Source organism: Anopheles marshallii, chromosome 3 (genome assembly GCF_943734725.1).
Source record: "Anopheles marshallii chromosome 3, idAnoMarsDA_429_01, whole genome shotgun sequence".
Taxonomy (NCBI): Eukaryota; Metazoa; Arthropoda; class Insecta; order Diptera; family Culicidae; genus Anopheles; species Anopheles marshallii.
The window spans coordinates 1,190,567-1,212,177 of record NC_071327.1 but is presented as its reverse complement, the minus strand read 5'-3'; the positions used below and the strand labels follow the sequence as shown (position 1 = coordinate 1,212,177).

The 21,611-nt window shown below is 44.7% G+C and overlaps 1 protein-coding gene across 1 annotated transcript in view; it reads left to right on the top strand.

The window, feature by feature from the left end:
• The first annotated feature begins 2,254 nt into the window (after positions 1–2,254).
• The window catches only part of LOC128711420 (uncharacterized), a 44,406-nt gene continuing 25,049 nt past the window's right edge, over positions 2,255–21,611 (top strand). Inside the window, exon 1 of the mRNA XM_053806291.1 lies at positions 2,255–2,335. Within this exon, the coding sequence (XP_053662266.1) occupies positions 2,255–2,335 (81 nt within the window). The remainder of the gene's footprint in view (positions 2,336–21,611) is intronic.

Here is a 21,611-nt window from a genome sequence, read left to right as displayed (position 1 = left end):
ATTGACAACGTGTTGTGCTTTACACCTCCGTCGCTAAGGATAACCGGGTGAATGTTTTCTTTCGATTCCGAATTTTATCTCGACAGCAACCCAACAGCACCTGATACTTTTGGGCTCACGTAATCCATCGGCGAGATTCTGTGTACGTGTGGCACTTGGCGTGAACCGTAGGAAAAGCAAATAACACTCCCTTTTGGATGGATGAAGGTGGTTGGTTGAACAATCAAACCGTCCAGCAGAGGACCACGAATCCTGCCTCTGGTTTCTGTAATGGAGCTGTTTGGTGTGTGTGGTCGCAGCTTTCTCATGCAAACGTCACCTCCAGCGGCTAATTAATTACACAAACTTCCCTTACAAGCACACACACACAGCCCTGGACATCTGTACCGAAAAAGCAGCATTTTGTCCCTTATTTTCAATATATCCACCCCCAGGTGGGTGAACAAGAAAAAAACCCTATGTTGCCCACATGCCATGCTATCCATACCATTGCACATGGTCACATACACGAGCGCGCAGAGTGGCAACGAATTTTCGTGCCAACATGGAATTTTATTTCTCATCCTTACGAAGCGCTGCTTGCTGTTGAAGAAATGGAATGGTTCGATGAAAGCTGAGTAATGATTATAGTGTTATTTGCGTTTTTGTATGACATGTCGAATTCTAATGCTTAACGTTCCAAGGATATGGGGAGCAACTGGAGAACCCCATAAGTAGACACGTTTTTTTTTTAAGTTGGTCATTATGCCAAAGGAGTTTTGCGTTGTTTAGGTCAACATGTTAAACTTCATTGAATGTCTTAAAAGAGATCTTGTCTTTTGGTCGTTCGGCGTCTTCTCCATGACGTCTCCTATCTCATAGCGTAACGGATTCAATAAGACCCCATCAAAATGGAAAGTGGCAGTAATAGGAGCTGACAGTCTCGTATATTACACTATAATATCTGACAATTATTCTTGTTCTCTGTGGTACTACAATTCTTGGAGATCGTGGTTTTTTTGACTTAGTTATTTTGCATTAGCAAATTAATGTGGTGCAACAGAGTCTTGGTATTGGTTCTATCGTGTGAAGGACAAGCCTATCGAGCCACTCGCTAATTTTCAAGGTAGATTTGTTTGGGAAGCAACAATTTCTTGTGCGTGTTTGGGTCTACTACAATCGGCCACCGTTTGTAAACTCCTGCATCTTAACGTTTCAATACAATCTTGAAAAATCTCTTTGACCACATCACCCCGTTTAATTGTTGGCTAATTTTATGTTCTTTTACCGTCGCTTTCGTTTTGTTTTAGTGTCCGAATCCGTTGATCGCCCGCAGGCCTTTCCCGGCGGAAGCAATACGAAACCACCAACGACGGCAGCAGCGGCGGCAGAATCTTTGATGTGTTCTCAAGTGTGCGTGCGACGAGTGGTGCATAAGTGAGCTTGTATGTAGGTGGAGCGGAAGCGAGTGTATGCAGTGAAAAGAAGACTCCGTCTTCTTGATCCTTCAACATCATCATCACCATTATCGGCGTCACCCCCTTCCCGGTGCGGTGCGTTGGAGTAGAGTGTGACCGCGTAGTGGTGTGTGCTGCCGGTGTGCGTGAAGAGTGTATTTAGCGTGCGTTTTGGTTTTTTAGTTTCCTTTGGTTTTCCTGTTGCCATTTCGTTGTTCATCGACGGCGTGCCAACGGTTTTGGCACTTTTTTGATTTGGTTTTGTACAAAATCAGTGATAACGAAGCAAGAATAAGGGTCCGCGAGTCGTTCGGCCTGTGCTGAGTAGATTGTGATGCGAAAAAAGGCCCTTCCGTGCTGTAAATATTAATCGCAAGTAAAATCGTGTGCGTGTGAGTGTGTGTAGTAACAACGCACCCGGCGGGATCATCGTGTGTCGCTGTTACGGTTAGCATTCGCCATCATCACGGAAGCACCGGGTGTACGTACGGATCCCCTGCGCCAACGCTTGCAAGGCCCGCGAGGACGACGGTAGCAGGAATAAGGCTTCCTGTACCAACCTCCCTTGATCTGCACGATCCCAATATCTTTCCGGACAAAGAAAGGGAAGAGGACACCGGAGAAAAACGCAAACGCCAGGCGAGAACGACGACTACAACCCGTTTCACAATCACCATCTTCCAGAAGGCTATCTGTGCGGATATAACGGAGGGGTCTGTTTGCGAAGTGCGCCGAGTGCTGGTAAGGAGGAGCATCTAAGAGAGGACAACGCTAAAACACAACCTGACCCGAAACAAACAACCTCCAACAACAGCAGGATGGATTGCAAACGGATTTTGCGCTGCTCGACACTAGTCGTGCTAGTTTCAGTCACCCTAGTATATGCACAAAGCTCAGGTATTTGAACATGCTTTCTATCCGTGTTTTGGTTCAAACATATTCTCACCACTGTCTTATCAACACCATCACCATTTCTTCTACCACTACTATTACTACTATTTTCTACTACTATTACTTCCGAACACACCACTTGTTCTACCTTCACCGAGTTTACTACTAATCCATCGAAGAGTGAACCTTATTTGGTAAATGTTTGAAGAATGTCCCTTCAAAGCTGACAATGATTTCAATTTACAATTTTCGTTTCAAATTTTGTTGATGTTTTTTTTTTACCACAACTTTTCACTAAACCCCACTTCGTACCTTTTAGTTTTCTATTATGTTTTCATCTTCTTTCCTTTCGTACGATTATTTACGTCTTTGTTTTTTTTATGCGACGAATTGTTATAGATTTCAGATTTGAATGTTTTTTTACAGAATGTGTTGAAGAGTTTTACAATGGGACATTGAAGATTCTCCGGCGATCAAAATCGGTTTTGTGTGTTATTTATTCATCTGTTTTCGAGTAGAAGAACAAATCATCGATCATCGTAATCATTTTGGGTCGATTTATATAGCATATACAAGTAGTCCCGAAGATACGCGAAGATTTGGAGTTGTGGAATTGTGAGCTTATAGTACGGAATTTATTTCATATTCGACACTGTCAATAACGAAACAAGTCAGTTGACTATACGTTTCAAACTGATCGCATAACGTTTGTTACTGTATTTCCAAAATTCTTAACCCATCTTAAGCACCCGCATTCTACTCACAATCGCGTATCTCTGGAACAGCCTGTAATTTACTGCATACACGTAGCAAGAGGGGGATAAAAGGTGTTGCAGCTAAATCCGCTTTATTTTTTAATCATACCTTCTGCTCCTTAGTCACACGACTCGATGCCATGTCCCTCAGAAGCGTATCATTCGTATCCCCAAACACTGCTCAACCCGTTTAGGCGTAGGAATGGTTTTTTTGTTTTGTCATCCCGAAAATACTTCCCATAAAATTGTAAAACCTACATTGTCCATACTCATTAAGCATGTCGGGAGAGTGGGTGGGTAGTACATAAAATGCCAAGATGCTCGAGAACTGTTGACGCGTGCTGTGTATAGGTTGTTTCAGTGCCCTTTTTGTCATACAATACATTTACCGTGGGTCGCATCCGCAGCCCGACGCGTGTTGTTGCATTGTTCTTCCCGATCCTTATTGCTCGTTATATTCACTTCTCGTCCAGTTCGCACATTTTACGGCATCCATTCATTGCATCGAAACACATCATCATCGTTAGACTGTTGATTCGGGGCTTTTTTCCCTCTTTTTATTATTTAATTCCCTCACCTCACACTTGCTCTCGTTTGTTTGAGCCTAACGCGATCATAAACGAGAAGGGGATAAGGTGCTTCATTTCGTATTTTACAGCACTGAGCGCCCCTTTTTCCCACCTAGTGCCACCACTGTCATCAACCTTCTTTCGTCTGCTTGTGGGGTTCCAGATTCCTGGTACATTTTCTCACTCCAGTTGCAAAACATGCGGGCTAGTGGGAAAAATACTTCCAACAATCCGACAAACAAATGAGTAAAATGAATCAGTTGTTGGTTGGGACTTCTGGAAAGAACACTGGTATTTCTAATTGCGAGTAGAACCATCTGTTTCCGTGGGACAAGTTCTGGAAGTGATGGAAAAATCTCTTTCCAAGCCTTGCATAAAGAAATCCTTATAAGTATATTTGGAATGAAAGGGTATACTAGCGCTTGAAATGGTGAACAGGTGCCAGCATACTATTACGATGAATGGATGGGCGAAAACCATCCTCTCCAGATCTTTTTTTTTTTTCTTACATGTCCTTCGTGTCCCTCCAAAGCAGCACCGTCGCATATGGCTCTAGGATGGGACTTTAAAATAAGCTTTTCCACTCTCGGTGCCAGTGCAAGCTAGTTGTTGCTGTGTTCCGACAGAGAGCCGTTCTTCGCCAGGTGGTTTTGTCCTTTTAACAGCGCCAACAACCGTTTAGATGCCGCGACCGCTTCAAGGCAAAATGGCAGAAAAAAAGGATCCGCCATTCGTGTGCGGAACAACCGAGACCGGTAATACATTTGTGCCACGAAAAAAGGGATTTTCTTTACCTTGCTACCTGCGAACCGAGGGCAAATCCTTTTCTCCCATCCCGCGCGTCGTGGTTCGTTTTTCTTACGCACGTGTGAGTGGGTTTGTATGGGATCCTTTCGCTTCCACGAGTTTGGTGGTGGAAGTTTTATGTACACCACCAAGGTGGTATCGTTTGGTTGATGATTCGCATGTCAATCCGCAGGCGACACATAAGCTGTAGAGGGTAGCATGTTGCGCCATTACGTAACGCCGGCAAAGACATTCCCTGTCTTCCCAATTACGAAACGTTTGGAAGGAATCGAAATGGAGCTACATTAGCGCAGAATAAGATCGATTTACAGCCGTTGAAAAGCCTTTCCGCGGTGCTACAAGAAATCCCCATTATGCAACGCCGGCGATGATAGAGTGGGACCGTGTGGAGAGGTTTAGGAACCAGATAATGCTAAACGTAAAGTGATGTATCGAATTAATCAAGCAAATCGTTTCACGCAAATAGATTAAAGTTGTATCGCAAAGCGTACCAAGAACTGGGGGTTTACCGTGCGTACCGACCTGTCATCGTTGGATGGCGATAACTAGGGTAGACATTCGTTTGCAAAAAGGTTCGAATTTCTCATGTTACGAATTTACATTGAAAACCGTCCATGTCACACACCTGCCATAGTGCTCTTATCTACACCGTACCACTCGTGCCAGGGTTGAACCATATTATCATCACCGAGTGCCGTGGTTCCCTTGAAAACAATGGGATGCGTGTTATTCGTTTGACATTTGTCGCGCAAAACCTAAAATTCGCCCTATCCAATACCAATTCCTAACCTGAAAGGTAAAGTAATTAAATCATGCTTGACGCGTTTGACACTCCACGGTGAAGTCGTCGCATTTTTAGCACCTATCAATGCTTACACTGCACAGACACTCACGCACGCATCACGTCATTCGAATGCAGTCGTCGGTTAGACGGAACTGGTTTGGCTTAGGAACCTCGCCGATTGCGTGATACGTGTCCACTGACGCAACCGTAGCTGGAAAGAATACACCTGAGTTCCCTCGCAACACACGCCCGTAAAGTTGGTTCTCCTTTCACTCCCCACACATGTAAAACACACATGCCCCCTGTATGTTGACTGGATTTGGCGTGACTTAATTGAAATCGAATGTGCGGATATCGTTCATCAGAATGCGATGCGACAGCAGCTTTGACGTCGCCGTCATCGGCGTTGTCATCTCGGGACGCGGTGCGTGTAGGTGTACTAAATTGATTTCACTGCTACCAACAGAAGCACACGCGGCCACACAACCACTCTACTCCGCTGGTACACCTTTACGTCGTTGGTGAGCTATTTTTGGTTAGGTCACCATGTTCGGTTTAAGCGGATAAGCGACGGTGGTGGTACCAGGTCGTCCAGTGTGCTAGGTCTTGGCTCGAGCGGTGGCTTGCTTGTGAAGCCGAATAATTAGAAAGCTAAGGTGCAAAAAGGCGTTCATCCAGAACTGACCGTGTTGTGTTTTGCGGAGTGCGCTAAGACTCACCTTTGGCAAAAGGAGCGAACTAATGAAGTTTTCCAAGCCAATATGATGGCGTTGATGAATCATATGTCTGTCTGGTGATTATCTAGTAACGAATGAGACCCTTTCTTCTAGAAACCAACCTAAAGCACTTTTGAGTCAACTGCGACATTCTTCATCTGTCGCGTTGCAAACTGTCATAAACTGATTCCAAAGCAGATGCTCATTTTTCTGCGCCAGGACGCAATCATCATTCGCACACAGAGTCCATGCCAACAGTCTCGTCTCTAGCCTATCGTTTAGCGTACCAAGTGTTAAAAGGCAATTCTGTAATGCCATCTGCATACCGTTTGCAAGGCGAGATCGTGGTGTCTTGCTTGCTTGCAAATTAAAACCCATCAGTTACCCACTGCAACAAGGGGCACCAAGTTGTTGTAACAACTCACTTAGCACCTCGCGGCGCTACCATATTTATCTACCTCGTGTCATTATTTGATCCCATTAAAAGCGATGACACTGTGAACGTTCGTTCACTCCAGGCCTCGTTTAATTCGCACTGAGATTTTCACGTTTCCGAGCGTGAAAATATGTAACCCAAGCGGCCGTAACAGGGATGACGATGGTACAAAAATGATTATCATCCGGAGCTCTTTGGTTAATCTTCTTTTTTTTGTTTGTTGTAGCCACAACCACGGGTGCTGACTTTGCCACCGACTGTATTGCGCACTTTAGTTGCAGCACCAACACGCGATAAGTGTGTACACTTGGGGACACCTCTGTTGCAGATGTCATATCGTTGGGTCAACAAATAGCCCACGATAAAGCCGCTCGCCCCTTATCAACCGCACAATTGGATGATGTTTGTACTTTGACACACAATTTTTCCTTGGAGGGAGATAAACAGGTCCCATGGTGGGTGTCGGCAACCGAACGTCCGGCTTGCCACGACAATGAAGCTGCGGGTATCGTAAATTCACCGGACACACGTAGATCATCTAATCTAGACGTCGAAGGCCGATACGGACATCATGGAACCCATCGTGTCGCCATATTGCCCCAACACCTTGGGCATTCTTAAAATAGCTAACAATAGTCTTTCGACACGCCGGCGGATCAGTTCCGCTCTCGGCCATTTTCTTCGGGCACGCATTGTGCCTATCATCTGCCAAAGGGAAATCACCGATCACCGGTTGCTGGTGCAGCAAAGTCATGCTGTTCGGTCGATTTACGAACCCAAATCGCTCATCTATCCGCACCCTTGGGGAAAGAATGGTGTCGATAAAAATAACACAACACCGTTTCGATTTACACGAAACTGAAAAGGTGTAAAGGATATGCACAGTTCTAAATTGTACGGAAGATTTAGATTTGTTTGGTATCAGATCTCACCAGCAGGAGCAATACCAGACAGCTAGTCATGTTGTTTATAAGTTCTTCCGTTAGTTACTCGCCCAATTGTGGTGTTGAAATCTCCCAAACAATACGGTTGCCTTATCATCTGCTTCGTTTGCCTTAAATATTGAACATTTTGCAACATCAAAGGGCACACACGATTTCCAATTGTACTTCCAATACAGTACTCGTGTGTTTCAATCCGGATGGCTTATAAACTGTCCGCTCGATCGATTAAATGTTAGTTACTATTCTCCATCCTCCAGAAAAAATACTCACCAGAAAACAACTGAAAGCTGCTGCAAGCAAATGACCGACTGTTCACTTACCAAAGTAATAAGTTCTACATCTTGTCGGATCGGTTCGAAGCTAATCGCCAAAGTGGTCCTGCTTGATCGATGTTTTCGGCCTTGAGCAATAGTACACAAAGTGCACGATAAAACGTTACACCCCGCTTTGAAACCAACCGTTTTTGGACGAATTGTAATGGATGTTCTTCCACCCCAATGTGTCTCCTCAGGTGGTAACGTATCGGGTAGAAAGTTAGCATTTAGTAAAGCATGTTTTGAGGAAATAAAACAAAGAAGTCCAAAGGCGCTCATGCTTCACAACGCACCGAAAGTTGTCGTGGAATTGGTTTTTAGAAGTGAAAGTTCCACAGAATCCAATACATTTAGGAAATAGATTTTTGTTGGCTTGCTGGGTGGAACCGTTGTTTAAACTTTTAATGTTTCTGCTCTCTTTGTAGGTAAGCGAAGTTGTTGCCTTATGCAGATCGAAAGGAAAATTCAAGCTCAACATTTAACTAATTAAATTCAAACTGCAGTGCGAGGATGAGAGAAACAGTACAACCAAGCTTCATTTATCATTAGTATGGAATGCTGCAAAAAGCTCACCCAGAGCAGGATGGTATTGCCAGAACTCCAAGTCATTCACTGCACCATAACCACACACTAAACGAGCTCACGCTGTTTTATGCTGCTACGTGTAAGATCTTTTACTTGATGTGTTTTGTGGTTGCGAAAGGAGGAAAAACGAGTCAAGTAAATAGAGCTCCCTGATTCCGCTTACCCTGGTGCTGCCCATTACCTCAGTGAAGCCTGCCTCGCGTACGCATGCGTTCTGCGTATCTTGTCAAACGGGCGCCAGAAAACGTCCACCCACCACTGTCGATCTCTCCTACCGTTCCTTGGAGTTTTCGTTCGCACGAGAGGAAAAAAAGAATGCGCGAAAAAATCCTCAAAAATATTTCTCGCCAGGGTCAAGGATTAGTAGTTATAACTGTGCGCCTGGGGATCATACCGGCAACCACGGCAGTATTTCCTGTGCGTGTATCACTCTTTCTCTCTCTTTCTCACTATCGGTCCGATCGGAATATTTCTAGTTACAATTATATCCTGCCCAGTCAAAGCGGTCATCCCTCAACGATGGGCAAGAACATGAATGAATTGTTTTCTGCCGATTCAGGATGCTTCCAATAAGTTGATTCGTTTCTCGGAGTTCGTTAAATAACGATACAATGAACAACGAAACACGTTCGCGTAGTTGTGGTTATGAATGTTTCATTGTTACTGCTTTGCTACACGTCAGCAGTACGGAGTGTGTTCGTCCGTGCGTATAATGATAAAGTATCTCTAACCTTCGACTTGTTTTTTTTATTGCAGCAGTAATTAGGGATACACTTGTGGCCTCTTTTACAAGGTTTCTTTTTTAGCATGGGTCGTCAGTTTATGCAAGAAGTACATTTCATGGTTCATACCACCATACCAGGCCAATGTTGTCGTTCGTATTGCCTCGATTTGCTTAATCCTAATTTATTTGACACATGAAATCAAAACGATAAAATTTCCATGACTTCGACATCATGTCTATCGCATTGTACATTTAGCTAACTTGCAATTGTTTGACGTGTTGATTTGGTTGATATGAGGGTATTATAACAAGAGCACAAATTATTTCGCTGTTACCAAACTATCGAATTGATGGATGGCTGTAATCTTGCCTGTAGCTATCAAACATAAAACATATGCCCCCCCCCCCCCCCCCCCCCCCCTTCTGCAAGCCGCTAATTGAATGCCCACGGGTTTATTTAAATAATGCAAAAAGGCCACACGAGATAAGATATTTTTCTATCTTATCGCTCGGTTTGATTGATACCTGAATGGCAAATGGCGATAGCATATGTATCAAAGCCTTTAAACGAACCATTAAATCTCGTTTACAGTGTTTCGCATACGAGCGGTACTTGAACAAATTGCACGGCTGACCCAACACTTTCCTTGCACCTTTTTGGTCTGATGGGTGAGTATATGGGTTGGGTTTATTTGCTGCATTTACCCCGATTAGACAAGTGGCGCGGCGTCACGAGTGACTGCAGTAGGCAACATTAAACAAACACATACAACGATTAGAAAAATAAAACGATCAACATTTACCTTTACACCGTCACTATTGACATACGATGGGCATGGATGTATGCACACACAATTTCTAGCTGGTCGTAATTATTTCGCGATTGTATCGAACAACGCAGGATAGCGAGCTGTTCCCTGTTACCAGAACGTCCCATTTTACTCCCAGGCAGCAAACGTGTCACTACCGTACCGGGCCGTGCGAGCGCACGGTGATGGAACTGACCGGAAATGAAACGTTAAACATAACCGGAAAATGGTGAAAAGGGCAGAAATATTTTTGAAGGCTAACAGGCTATTCCGTAACATCCAACTACATGCCACCGCTGTGTGTGTGTGTGGCCTTCCCTTCACGGGGATATCGATTTATGTTTTATTAAACATTATCGACGTTATCGGTTATGTTCTCGGGTATGCCACATTCCTGTCCCGTACACACTCACTGCGCTTGGAGTAATGGGGCAAATGTTGAATGAGCGAGTGAACAAGAATGGTGTCTCTATATGTGTGGGAAGCGGATAACGTGGCGCTCCCGGGATATGAAAGGTGGAAACATGATATTTTCGTTAGGAAGGATAGGTTGACTGTGAAAAAAGGACCTTCGTGGAAGCGAAAGCAACCAAATGTGTCCCGACCTCCGCAAAATCACGTTGTTGGAAGGTTGCCTTCATATTGCAAAATATTTGTACCGATAAACACAAGAGGAGAGTGCTGGTGTTGGTGTGTCTCGCTGAACGATCGGAACAGTCTGTGAAATATGTTTCAACCTGAACTACCCGATTACGCTGTGTGGTGATAGCTGAACGATTTCCCTTTTTCCTCATTGATTAGAGCAACAAAGCGGGAAAGGCACATCCTTTCGCAAAATGCTGTATGACATTCACTGTCTTTCTTTTTCCTTTCCAACAGCACACATTATTATCTTTCTCCTTCTCATCGCTCACCGTTGGGGGGTTTTCCTGCGTGGTGGCGTCTTTTGCCGTGAGCAGGACCCCGCCGGGTTTTCCGTTCGATATTCGTTCATGTGCTTTGATTTTTCCTTTCGAAAGGCTGCTGGCAGGGCATGAATGTTTATTTTTAGGTCGAATTGATTTTTGTCGCTTCTTCCAGCGCTGTTTCCACTATCCCTTCAGTCTTCATCCACCCGATTACCGCGCTTTGGCTTTCATGTGGTGCGATGTTTTACCTGATTTTCATCCTTCAATTTCCAATCATCCCGGCGGTCAGTAATTAAACCTTAAATAATGCAAAGAGAAATCCGAATGATGCAACGAACGAACGAAGAATGCTCGTGCGACCTCGGAGGAATGCTTTCAACCGGTCGATACAGGGGTGAAGTAAATTTGCATTTGCACAGTAAATATTTTTGCAGCATGCTAATCGTACGGTACCGTCTCTTTGATGTTATGGAACGTTGACCATTTTTTTTTCTGTTTCATCTCAGTGCGATGGAAATGTGTTGAAGGTGGATGCTTGAAACATCCTTCCATTCCATTCCATTCAAACCCATGTCAAGTAGTGCAAAAGTTACAAAGAAAATAATCAATTAAGAAACCTTCATCTAAAGAAGTTGCATTTCATCGTCATTTCCCTTAAAACTCACTAGCACAAGATTTTTTTGCATATCATTTAGACGAACCTGAGCCGATGTGCTGTGATACACAGCAGGGTAGACTTCGATGATGATATCGAGGCAAGGGCAAAACCATGCCGGGCCGCATTGTCGACAGCGTCGCTGTTGTAATCGAAAATAGTATCAGCTCTCCATTTCGCTTTCCTCTAAGCGGCTTACTCGCATGCCATGCCTTCGACCATCGCCCGAAATTGGCTTCGGCACAACAACATATTGTATCTTGTCCGTGAGCCCATGCTGGCGAACGGCGGGTGAATTCAATTCACCGGAAAAAAAGCTGGTGAGACTCACCGCGAGCTTTTGGGTGAGCAGGGGAAAAATTATTAGCCCTTGAAATACCGTAAAAAAACGGAACAAAACAACAACCACTGTGCTGGAAGGGGAGGGAAAAAGTGCCCTACAACAGTGGCAAGTGCTTTTGCCACCGGTGCCACATTGCAAAGAGGCAAGGAGTTGCGAAGTCCAGTGGAAACCTGTAAAGTTCTCTGGGGAAATTAATACTTATGCTAATTATGCTTAAGTAACCAGACGACGGTGGTTGCTTGCGGTTGGTTCGTCTAAAACTTGGAATAAATTAAACAATAGTGAAGATGTGCCCCTCGGACTATGTAGCCACCCGCGAGTGGAGTTAGTGGCCCACTCGACGATGGTGAAGCTCTCGAGCCTAGGCTCCAGATTCCGGCAGCTTCATGCAAGGTTGCTGTTGCTTCTTCACATTTTTATTACCGCTAATTATGCTAAACGATTATGTTGTTGCTTTCAAAGTGGTGAACTATTTTTTTTATATAAAGATGTATGCATTAAAATCTTCAGAAAATTTACCTCATTAAAAATTGAAAAAAATACACAGCTCGGAAGTTGAGGTATCCCGAGATGCTCCCTAAACACACCCAGAATCTGAGTTATTGCATGCAATTCACTGGATTGCACCAGTGTCCATTATATTCATTTTTCTTCCCTTGCAACTGAGCCAAGTTTCCTTTTCGAAAAGAGAATGTTCTTAAAGGTCGTGAAAAACGTCTCGGTTGACTTTCCACTACTTCACGGTTCTGGTCCACGATTATGTGTGGAATTTCTGCGATCTCATTTTCGGTGGGAAATGTGTGTAAGGGAGAGATTAAAGTGTCTCGTGAGGTTATTTCTAGAACACACAAAGACTCCAAATCCGGTGGGATTCCACGTATACGCATCGCAGCGCACGAGGATCCAAACACACGAAACGTGTTCGCATACGTGTGGGATACACGACATGACAAACTACTTTATCTTTGTTGGAGCCGTCCATCGTGGCGTACGTGTTGTAAATTCCATTCGACCTTCTGCTGGTTGCAGCTTAGCTTCTAAATGCAAATCTCTGTTATGCTGTTGTACCATGATGTTAAGGAAGCATTCCTACATGATGAAACCTTCCAAGACTGCACCTGCCCTTGTCGAAGGATGCTCTAGCCTGGTCCAGCACACCAGCACATCATCGCATCGCATAAAGAGCCGAATACAGATTGGGAATTTTGGTGCCCGCACAATGAGATGAAAAATTGGAATTGTAAATGCATTATCATCAGCACGAAAAACAAAACAGAACGCAGCTTCCTTCGCAGGGCACTGCCAACACCCAAATGTGTCATTAGTATGGGCAACATGTCAGCCGGCAAGCTGAGTGCATTCTAGGTTTAAAAAACGGTAGAAAAGGATTACTCCTAGTACAGGGTGAACAGAACGAGTGACCAACAGAAATATGTTTCAAGAGGTTAGCTTACACCGGAAACTTAGCTATCCTTCACAGTACCAAGTTCGTTCATTTGTTTTGTTTCTTTCTGGCTCAGTGTGATATATAGTTACAGTGATGGTCCTGTGGAAAACAAAAACGAATCTCATTAATCTTGATCAACGGATATCCTCATCTGTTTCGATCATCTTAGCCTTTGCAATGTAACGAACAAATAAGCAAACAGTAGCTGACTCACGCTGTAGTGTGTAGATTTTTAAGAGTTCAAATTTACAGAACTAATTTTGCGAGCTTTCAATAGAATGCAATGATCGGAATAGATGTTTAAGTTATTATGTTACTCATATTTTATAAAAAAAATTCTTTTCTTTTGCTGGCTGACATGTTGCTTACTGTTATAAAAATATGCATCGAAGAAAATTGTGAACTAAACATGAATGACTCGTGAAGTCTACTACAAACTGATCTGTTATGTGTTAAGCATCTCAAAAACCAACTCAGCAAACTCAAAACCGAGTGGAACAAGAGCACGCCGGTAGTTTCAATATCAAATCTGTTTCTTATTCAATTGCTGTCTCCATATCCAATCAAATCTCCTTTCGGATCATACCTAATAACCCGATATGTTTGAGACTTGGTTGTGACAAACGTTGATACAACCAGCGTGCATCGCTGTTTGGTGCCTGCTTCCCAACTACCCGGCGGAGAAATATCAAAGCAAATCCAAAGAAGCGTTTGAATATCTCTGAGCAGCTTCCAAGGTCTGTACATGTTCGTCTGCGCTCTGCCCAAAGCAAACCAAACGACTGTCTGCCAGTTTTTGTGCTCTGTCAATTATAAAGGCATCATTTCTTGGCATGGAATCAACCAAATTATTGCTAGTGACGTATGCAGCATGTTTTTTTTTTTTTTTTTTGCATAAGCTCCCCCGTTAGAATCGATCGCACAAAAGGAAAGAGAGCAAAAAATCCGGATTGGACAAATTGATTTTCTAACAACTGATTTCTAACCAATCCCAGCAGCTCCAGCTAAGTCCCCCCAGAAGCATACAGTGGATTTGTATGCGCACGTAAAATGCTTGGCATTCGTTCATTCGATTCGGGAGATTTAGAACCTGGGGTGTACCGTATGGTACGACACAAGACCGCTATGCATGTCGAATACCAGATTTAGCAAGCTCAAGAGCAAGATGTCGCATATGATAAAAACTGTTATGATGGCATAAAGAAGGGCTTTTGGCAGTGTCTCAACAATTCCACCAGCATTCGTGCTATCCGCTTGTACCTAAAGCCGAAAATGATGCATCTCATCAGAATGAGACACCCCGGCAGGCAGAAGGACACGGTGTGTGCGCTGTAGTAGGGTTGTTTTAGATTTTTATGGACAAAATATTATTGCATCCTCTGCTAGTTACGTGGGCGAATTGATGAAGTACGGTGATCATTGCACTGGTCTGGGTGAGACATCAAAAGGATGTTCTCCGCACCTTTACCCTTCGAAAGATATCCCTTGGGTTGCACTTCGCCTAGATAGTTTTCATTTATATATAGCTCTAATTTACTCTGGTGCTTGCTGTTTGTCTGACCATGATATATCCAGATAACCAATGTGCAAGAATAAAAGATACGAATCCGTACAGACGCCCACGACTGCTGGACGCCTCTCTGATGGAGGTCTGTTAGAAATTTCCCCAAAGCATGCTGGACCGTTGAATTGGGACGATTCAATGCATTTCTGCAGTGCCTGCATCACTAAAACCCGGTAGGCTTTAAGAGTGGCTGCCGTGCTATCGAGGTACGGCGATATGTGCAATGCCGTCGCCACCGGTGGTCAGTACGTCTCCTGAAATAACTAACTACCTCGCCAGCACTATCCGCACAGTCCCCATACCCTACCATTTAGTATCTTAATTTTTCTCGACTCGCCCGAACATTCCCGAAAGGAAGGAGGAGTATCCGTTGGTGTGGAAACACAACCGGCAGGATAAAAGGGCTTGGTCTATTTATAAGCTTGGATCGTTTTATCTGTCTCCTAGCAGCAGCAGCAGTGCTCGGGAGTCGGTGTAATATTACCGGTCAGCTTCCAGGCAGCGGAAAACCCACAAACCACAAAGCACCTACCAACACCGAAACTTTTACGACAACACACAAACAGAAGAATAACTGAAATGAAGGGAAAAAACTGGAGCAAACAGCGCGCCGGGATTGTTCTCCTGTGCCTGGGCTTGCGGTAGACATACATGGCCCGCACGGTACATGGGTGTACTTTGTGTCTTCGTGATATTTTAAACTGACGAAACGATTACAGTTCTTCACTCAGCGTCATATAGAAGCTCGGGTTGGCTCAGTTTTGAGCAGGCCACTCTGAGAAATGGTAAGGGAAGTATATTTGTGATGGGCAATGCGATGATACTGCACACAACCCTGTACCGGACAGGGACTGGTTTTGTAAGTTTGTACTTACTCTGCTGTTTTGTACTGTTCCTCTGCACTGCTATTGTGTTGTACGACAACTATCGCCCCTCTTACAATCACATAACGCTGTTGTCCACTAGTTGCAATCTACCAAACCTTTGTTTTCGACGAAAGTTTCCGTCACGTCCGTTTTTATGTTTTCTGCTTAAACACAATGTATTTTAGGGAGTGAAAGGGGGAGGTGGGCCAAGCTTCGAGACATCAGCAGATGTAAATGTGATGTTTGACCCAGAAATTTTAAGTAAACATACCAACATTCGAATAGTTTTGGCGAATGTTATTTTCGTGGAATGAAAATGGTAAATAAGAGGGATTTGATACACTTGCTTAGGAATATATAACAACAATCTAAACTTGTCATTTGTTTCTACGTTTTCCAAACAAATTTTGTATCTTGATAATGTAAGACATATTTCTGCACATCATCTGAAACTGGTAAAGGTCCACATAAAAATAAACTCCCCTTAGCCTAAACCGTTTGACATTAGCGCCAATGAGAATGACTTCTTCGCTATCCCCAAAGTAATTGTGTTAAAAATTTTACAATGAACAATTCATAAAACCGAAAACTTGCTGCTACAAAGAAATTGCCAGCTGCTTGGCTTCATTTGCACCTCATTTCTGTGAATTAATAATTAAGCACATTAATCTGACGTTTACGAACCGTCCGGGAAGGACAGACGAAAGTACTGGCCTCGTCTTTCTCCCCCCTCTACCTTCCCTTCTCCACAAGGGTGTGACCATCTCGATCTCATTGTCGCCAAAATCATTCTATCCTGTCAAGCATCATCACGGGCAATGGTGAGTGTCTCACCGCTGTGTCGCCCAAAAGTTGCTCCATTCCGTACTTGGTGTGCCGTTTTATCGTCCATTATTATCGCAAAGTTTAGTCGTCCTCGTCGTCGCCATCTCCGATGGCCGTCTGACGGTCTGTGCCCTGATGAAAGACTTGATTTGTTGGAGAGTTTGCGCCTTCCGATTGCGCCAATTTCGGTCATGTCAGCTGTCTGATTTGGTCGCGGAAAGCGCAGGGGCACTTTAAAAGGGATTAGACTTTTGCAGTTTAGCTCAAGTTTTTGGGCAAAACTTTTCGAAAATTGATCTGCAGGCGCACACCAAGCGGGGATCCAGGGAGAGACTGAAGGCTGATCAACCTCGCGTTTGACAGGAACTGGTTTACGGTACGGCATTGGGAAGCGCTTGTTATTAATCGCACGTCAAGAAGCGGCAAAGTTAGCTTATCGGTTCTTCTGTCACTGTCTTCTTTTGCCGAATCAATTAATCAGAACATCGGGGGCTCATTTCATAACGGTTTCAAGTGGGGCCGTGGACGTGGTGTACTGTCCACCGCCCAGCGAGAAGTGGTGCATAAATTACGATAAAGCGAGATCGAAACGGGTCAATATTGACGTCACTTTTGGCACCAGGAAAATCCGAAATCCCCAGTTGATGCCCCCCAGGCAGTTGGGGGAAAGGGAAGGGATGTGGTACGATTAATTATTCGTTCTGTACCGTCCATCAGAAATAGCACACACGAGACATGGTAGGAAGTTTGGGAAGACTGTTAGCATGCGGTTCTCCTCTCACCGAACTCGGCTGCTGTTGGCTTCGTTGCGATGAAGATGAGATGCACTTGCCAAACTGCAGCTAAACTCTTGCACTTGCAGAATCGCAAACAGCTTCTTCTGGCGGTTTTTTTTTCTTTCCTACCCTAGCAAACAGCGCTCGAACTGCTTCGTTTCCCTTTCGAACGGGGAATGGACGTCAATATTGTCGGGATTTCGTATGTCCATTTCAATCTTCGGCTTAGATCGATTTATCCCGCTGGGTGCTTTTGAGAATCGCGTCGTGGATCGTGTTGCAGGTTGGAAAGCAAAAAATACGCACCCACACACAGGTGTGAACACCTGAGCGTTGCGTCCCGCGGCACACATGGCGCGAGTACACAAACGGATATTTACCCACTGGCAAGGTTCAATTTTCTTGGAAAATTGTTTCCCACACGGGCAACTTGCTACAGCCATGGAAAAACACATCCCATGTTGTTCGTGATCCGTTGTTCATGGGCCCCGCAATGATTGAATCTCGCACCCGTTGATGCTAAGCAGATGAAACGCTGGCCACCAAGATGGGTGTGAGGGTGCAGTGTTGTGTTACACGCCCGCGTGTGTGTGTGTACGTGTTTATGTCAGGTGTGTGGTGCCGCGCGTTGGGGTGGGATCGGAGCGAGCGCTGAAAATGTGCCGGAAAAATTTCAAGGTTCGGTTGAAAAATGTACCCCCACGGTAATCAAATTGTCAGTTAGCGTGCCGACGTGACACGTTTATTGACTCTCCGGAGCACTCGGTGCGCCCGTTTTCCCGCATTTTCACCGTTGGTGGAGCTCCCACAGTGATTATCATTACGCACGATCCTACCGTTAAAACCCGCGCACCCCACAAGACACACTTGGGCCCGCTGGGGGATTAACCGTTTCTTCGAGTTCCTGTTTTTTTTGCTTTTGTGAGATTTTAAACAGATTTCAGCTTTTGTAAAAATTTTCTTTCGCCTAGCGAAAGCAAGTTCCGTTCCCGTCTCGCTTCCGCGGAGTTATTTCATGGATTTTGGTTTCTAAAACTAGCAAACAACAAGATCCAAACGCGCTTTACTGTCTGCCACCCGGATCGATCCACATTCCACCCCGGTAAGCGCGTAACGTGCTCCGGTACTTTGGCATAAACATCGGGGAAAATATATGTACATAATTCTTGTAAACATCAGCATACATCAGCAAGACGACGGTTCGTCCGGGTTTCCCCCCTGGATTTTTGCTGCCGGCGCTGTTCGAACTGGCGAAAAGAAGTAACATTTAACGATCGGTGTAAAATATTATGCAAACAAAATTGAAACATCCCGGTTCATGGGAGAGTACGGAGGAGAGCGGGAGACCGAAGACATCAACTTAAGTGGTACGAGCGCGTCATCGCGGTATGCAGATGTGCTCATCATCATTAATGCAGCGCGCAAAGTGCATCCAATCAAGCAAGACTTGCATTATGTGCGATCAATCGGCGTTTCCTTCCATTGCATTATAAACTGGTTGCAAGGCTGTAGTAGCGGTTTTGTTTGCGTTGGCAAATATGCTTTGCCGATAGTGAGAAACAAAAATCAGCTAGCGGAGGGACTAACTTGTGTATCCTCTGTTACGAGCATGACGTATTATGAAACATACTACTTATACTTATAACATACTTTATTGTTATAACAACTGCTCAATATTGTATTTATAGTCACAGTTTGAAGCACTTGAATTTTTGAACCATAATTGTTTGGTGGGACCGCTCGTAAATCCGGTATTATGAGTCTAAAAACAAATTTCTTTAACAATAAGCTCTTGTATGATTAATAATTCTCTGTACATTATAATATTATCTACACAAAACTAAATCATTCACATGTGTTCATAGTGGCTCATAAATTTTGTAAAGCGACAAAATGGAAGGCCAATTTTGAGCATCCATTTATAGAACCCGGTCGTGATTGAATTAGCTAATTCTATCGATTGGATTCTATCGCCTTGTCTACTGCTATACCGACACGAATCGAAACGCAATATGACTTCAGTCGTGTGATGCTCGTCTTTTAGCTCCTTTTGGGCGGGAGTACAAAATGAAAAGTGACATCGGCATGAGTCTTTCGTAAGAGGTTATATTAACGAACGTTTGTTTTGTATTTTTTTTTTCTCAGCCGCTACGGTTATACGTTACCCAAGGGAGTAGACCGCCACCGGCCACATATGGTTGTGTACGTACGGATGCATCTGCAGTTCGAATTTCCGCGCATCATGCGGATGCAATTTTCCGCATCGGCTTGATAAAAAGCGAGGATTTGGCTTGGTCCGTACAATATGCAACCCACCCCCCACCACCACTCCCCGATCCTCCCCCTTCACACAGCGCGGGAAACTGCTGGTGGTGCAGCAGAACTGGCACATTCTGCACAAGATTGTTTCGTTACCATTCCGTGTGTCCTTATTATTATAACGTTTGTGGTCTATTGATTTGTGCTTCCCAGCGCTCCACCGCGCACCACCGTACCGTGGAACGGGGACAAAATTGCTCAATTTACCAATGAGGGGGATGATGTTTGCTTCGTGTGCCTTTTCTCTTCGTCCACCGCGGCACTGACTGGTGCATGGTTGTGTGCATACGGGTATTTGTGTTAGTCAACTGCAACAGCGACAATGTACCGTCCTGCCCAAAGGTGTTTGTTGTCGTCGTACCATCCAAAAAGGGGACACAACATTTACCTTTTTCGGATTGGGCAAATTTTTCAATCTACCCGTTCTTCTTCCCCCTTCTCGCAGCGCCCAACAACTCTTGCACGTTTCGACAGCGCCACCTTTCCTGTAAGCTGTTGCAATGTGTTACTCTCTAGCGACGACGCCTGCCCGTCTGGTGTAGCTTCACTTTTATGACGTTGCAGAGGTCGATTTGCGTGAAAGTAGTGGATGGACAGTTCGTGCTGTTTGGTTGCATACGTCGGCACAGGTTGAGGTCGTTGGTGTTGTATATATTGGTGCAACATGGCCTAGTGGGAACGGTGAACACGCGTCAGCTGACACCAGACGGAAGATATTATTTTTCATCTGCTAAACATCGGCTGCTAGCTGGCTGTTATTGTGCTTCCCAACCAACGTTTGGCTGTTAGGATTAGTTGTTGTACCAGCCCATTTGTAAAGTGTCCAAACACGCACACACACACACCCATCCGTTTCGTCCGGAAACACACTATCTTACGGATTTTCGACATGTTTTTAATTATTTTTCGCGCAACCGGGAAAGTTGTGGGAGGAAAATCTTTGGCTAGTGGTGTAGTTTTGAGATCATTTTGTTCGGACCGCCGTTGACCCGAATTCTTTCGAGTCTGCATTCCAGCACAGACACGCGGAACCTATTAATCTCATTCTGTTTCCTTTTTTGTTGCTCTAATTGCGTTTGGAAGTGGTGTCTCGCACAACGTCGAACTAGGCTTGTAGTGATGACGTAAAGCTACACTTCGATACGTTTAATTACTTTTGAAGCTACACACACACACACACACGTAATGGATGGTGCACGGAATGTGATTATCTAAGCACGACAATTATGAAAATGAAGGTTCGGATGAGGTGCAGCGCTAAAAATACAGTTGAAATACACGTGAGTCTGTTCTATTTCAGCATTAATGGCGCGTACTTTCTCCCCATCACCATTTGCTTTCTCCCTCTGAGCGTGTGTGTGTGTGTATCTCTCTTTTGTTAGCCGAATTGTGGCTGGCGTGCGACACATCGAAACACATCAGCTGAAGGGCTGGCAGGTACCTTGCGCCATGCGGCTCCACACCGCGCACCGTTCGAGGTCAACGGTGACGATGACGGCGCCAATCCGCGTACAATCGAACAATCTCCCAACATAGAGAGTGGAGCACAGCAAGGAAACAAAAAGATCTTGCCACTTCCGGTTGCGCTAAAAGTGTACGGTGGGTAACGGGCGCGCACAGAGGCAAAGGTCTTGCTCGGTGCAAAAGCATAAAAAACGTGAGATTGGTGATTAAAGCTGCTGATGCCGAATCCGTTTGCTCTACTATCGGCAAAAGGGGCTCGCTCTTTGCAGGGTTTTGGGGACGCTTCAACGATTCCATGTAGAGGCACGGTTTTCCTTTTCCCTCAACAATGACGTCACTGGTGTGTTGTGTGTGTGATTTGATGGGTGAAGGGGCAGGAGAAGGAGGGTGGCTGTGAGAAAGTGAGTTCGAGGGTGGACTTTTCTGTGTCACTACTACTACGACTGAATGTAGAGCAATGGGTGCCCATTGTAAGCCTTATCGCGTGCTCTTGTTGCTGTCACTTCTCACACACAGCCAAACACAGTCATCACCCCCAGGGACATGCACAATTCGGATCGGAGAGCGTACGGGAAAGTCTGTATAAATGTGCCTAGTTGAGGGTCGGAAAAGCACATTCGTTGCACGTGTATGTGAAGCTGTGTGCGCGCGTTATAAAAGAGCAATAGCGGACG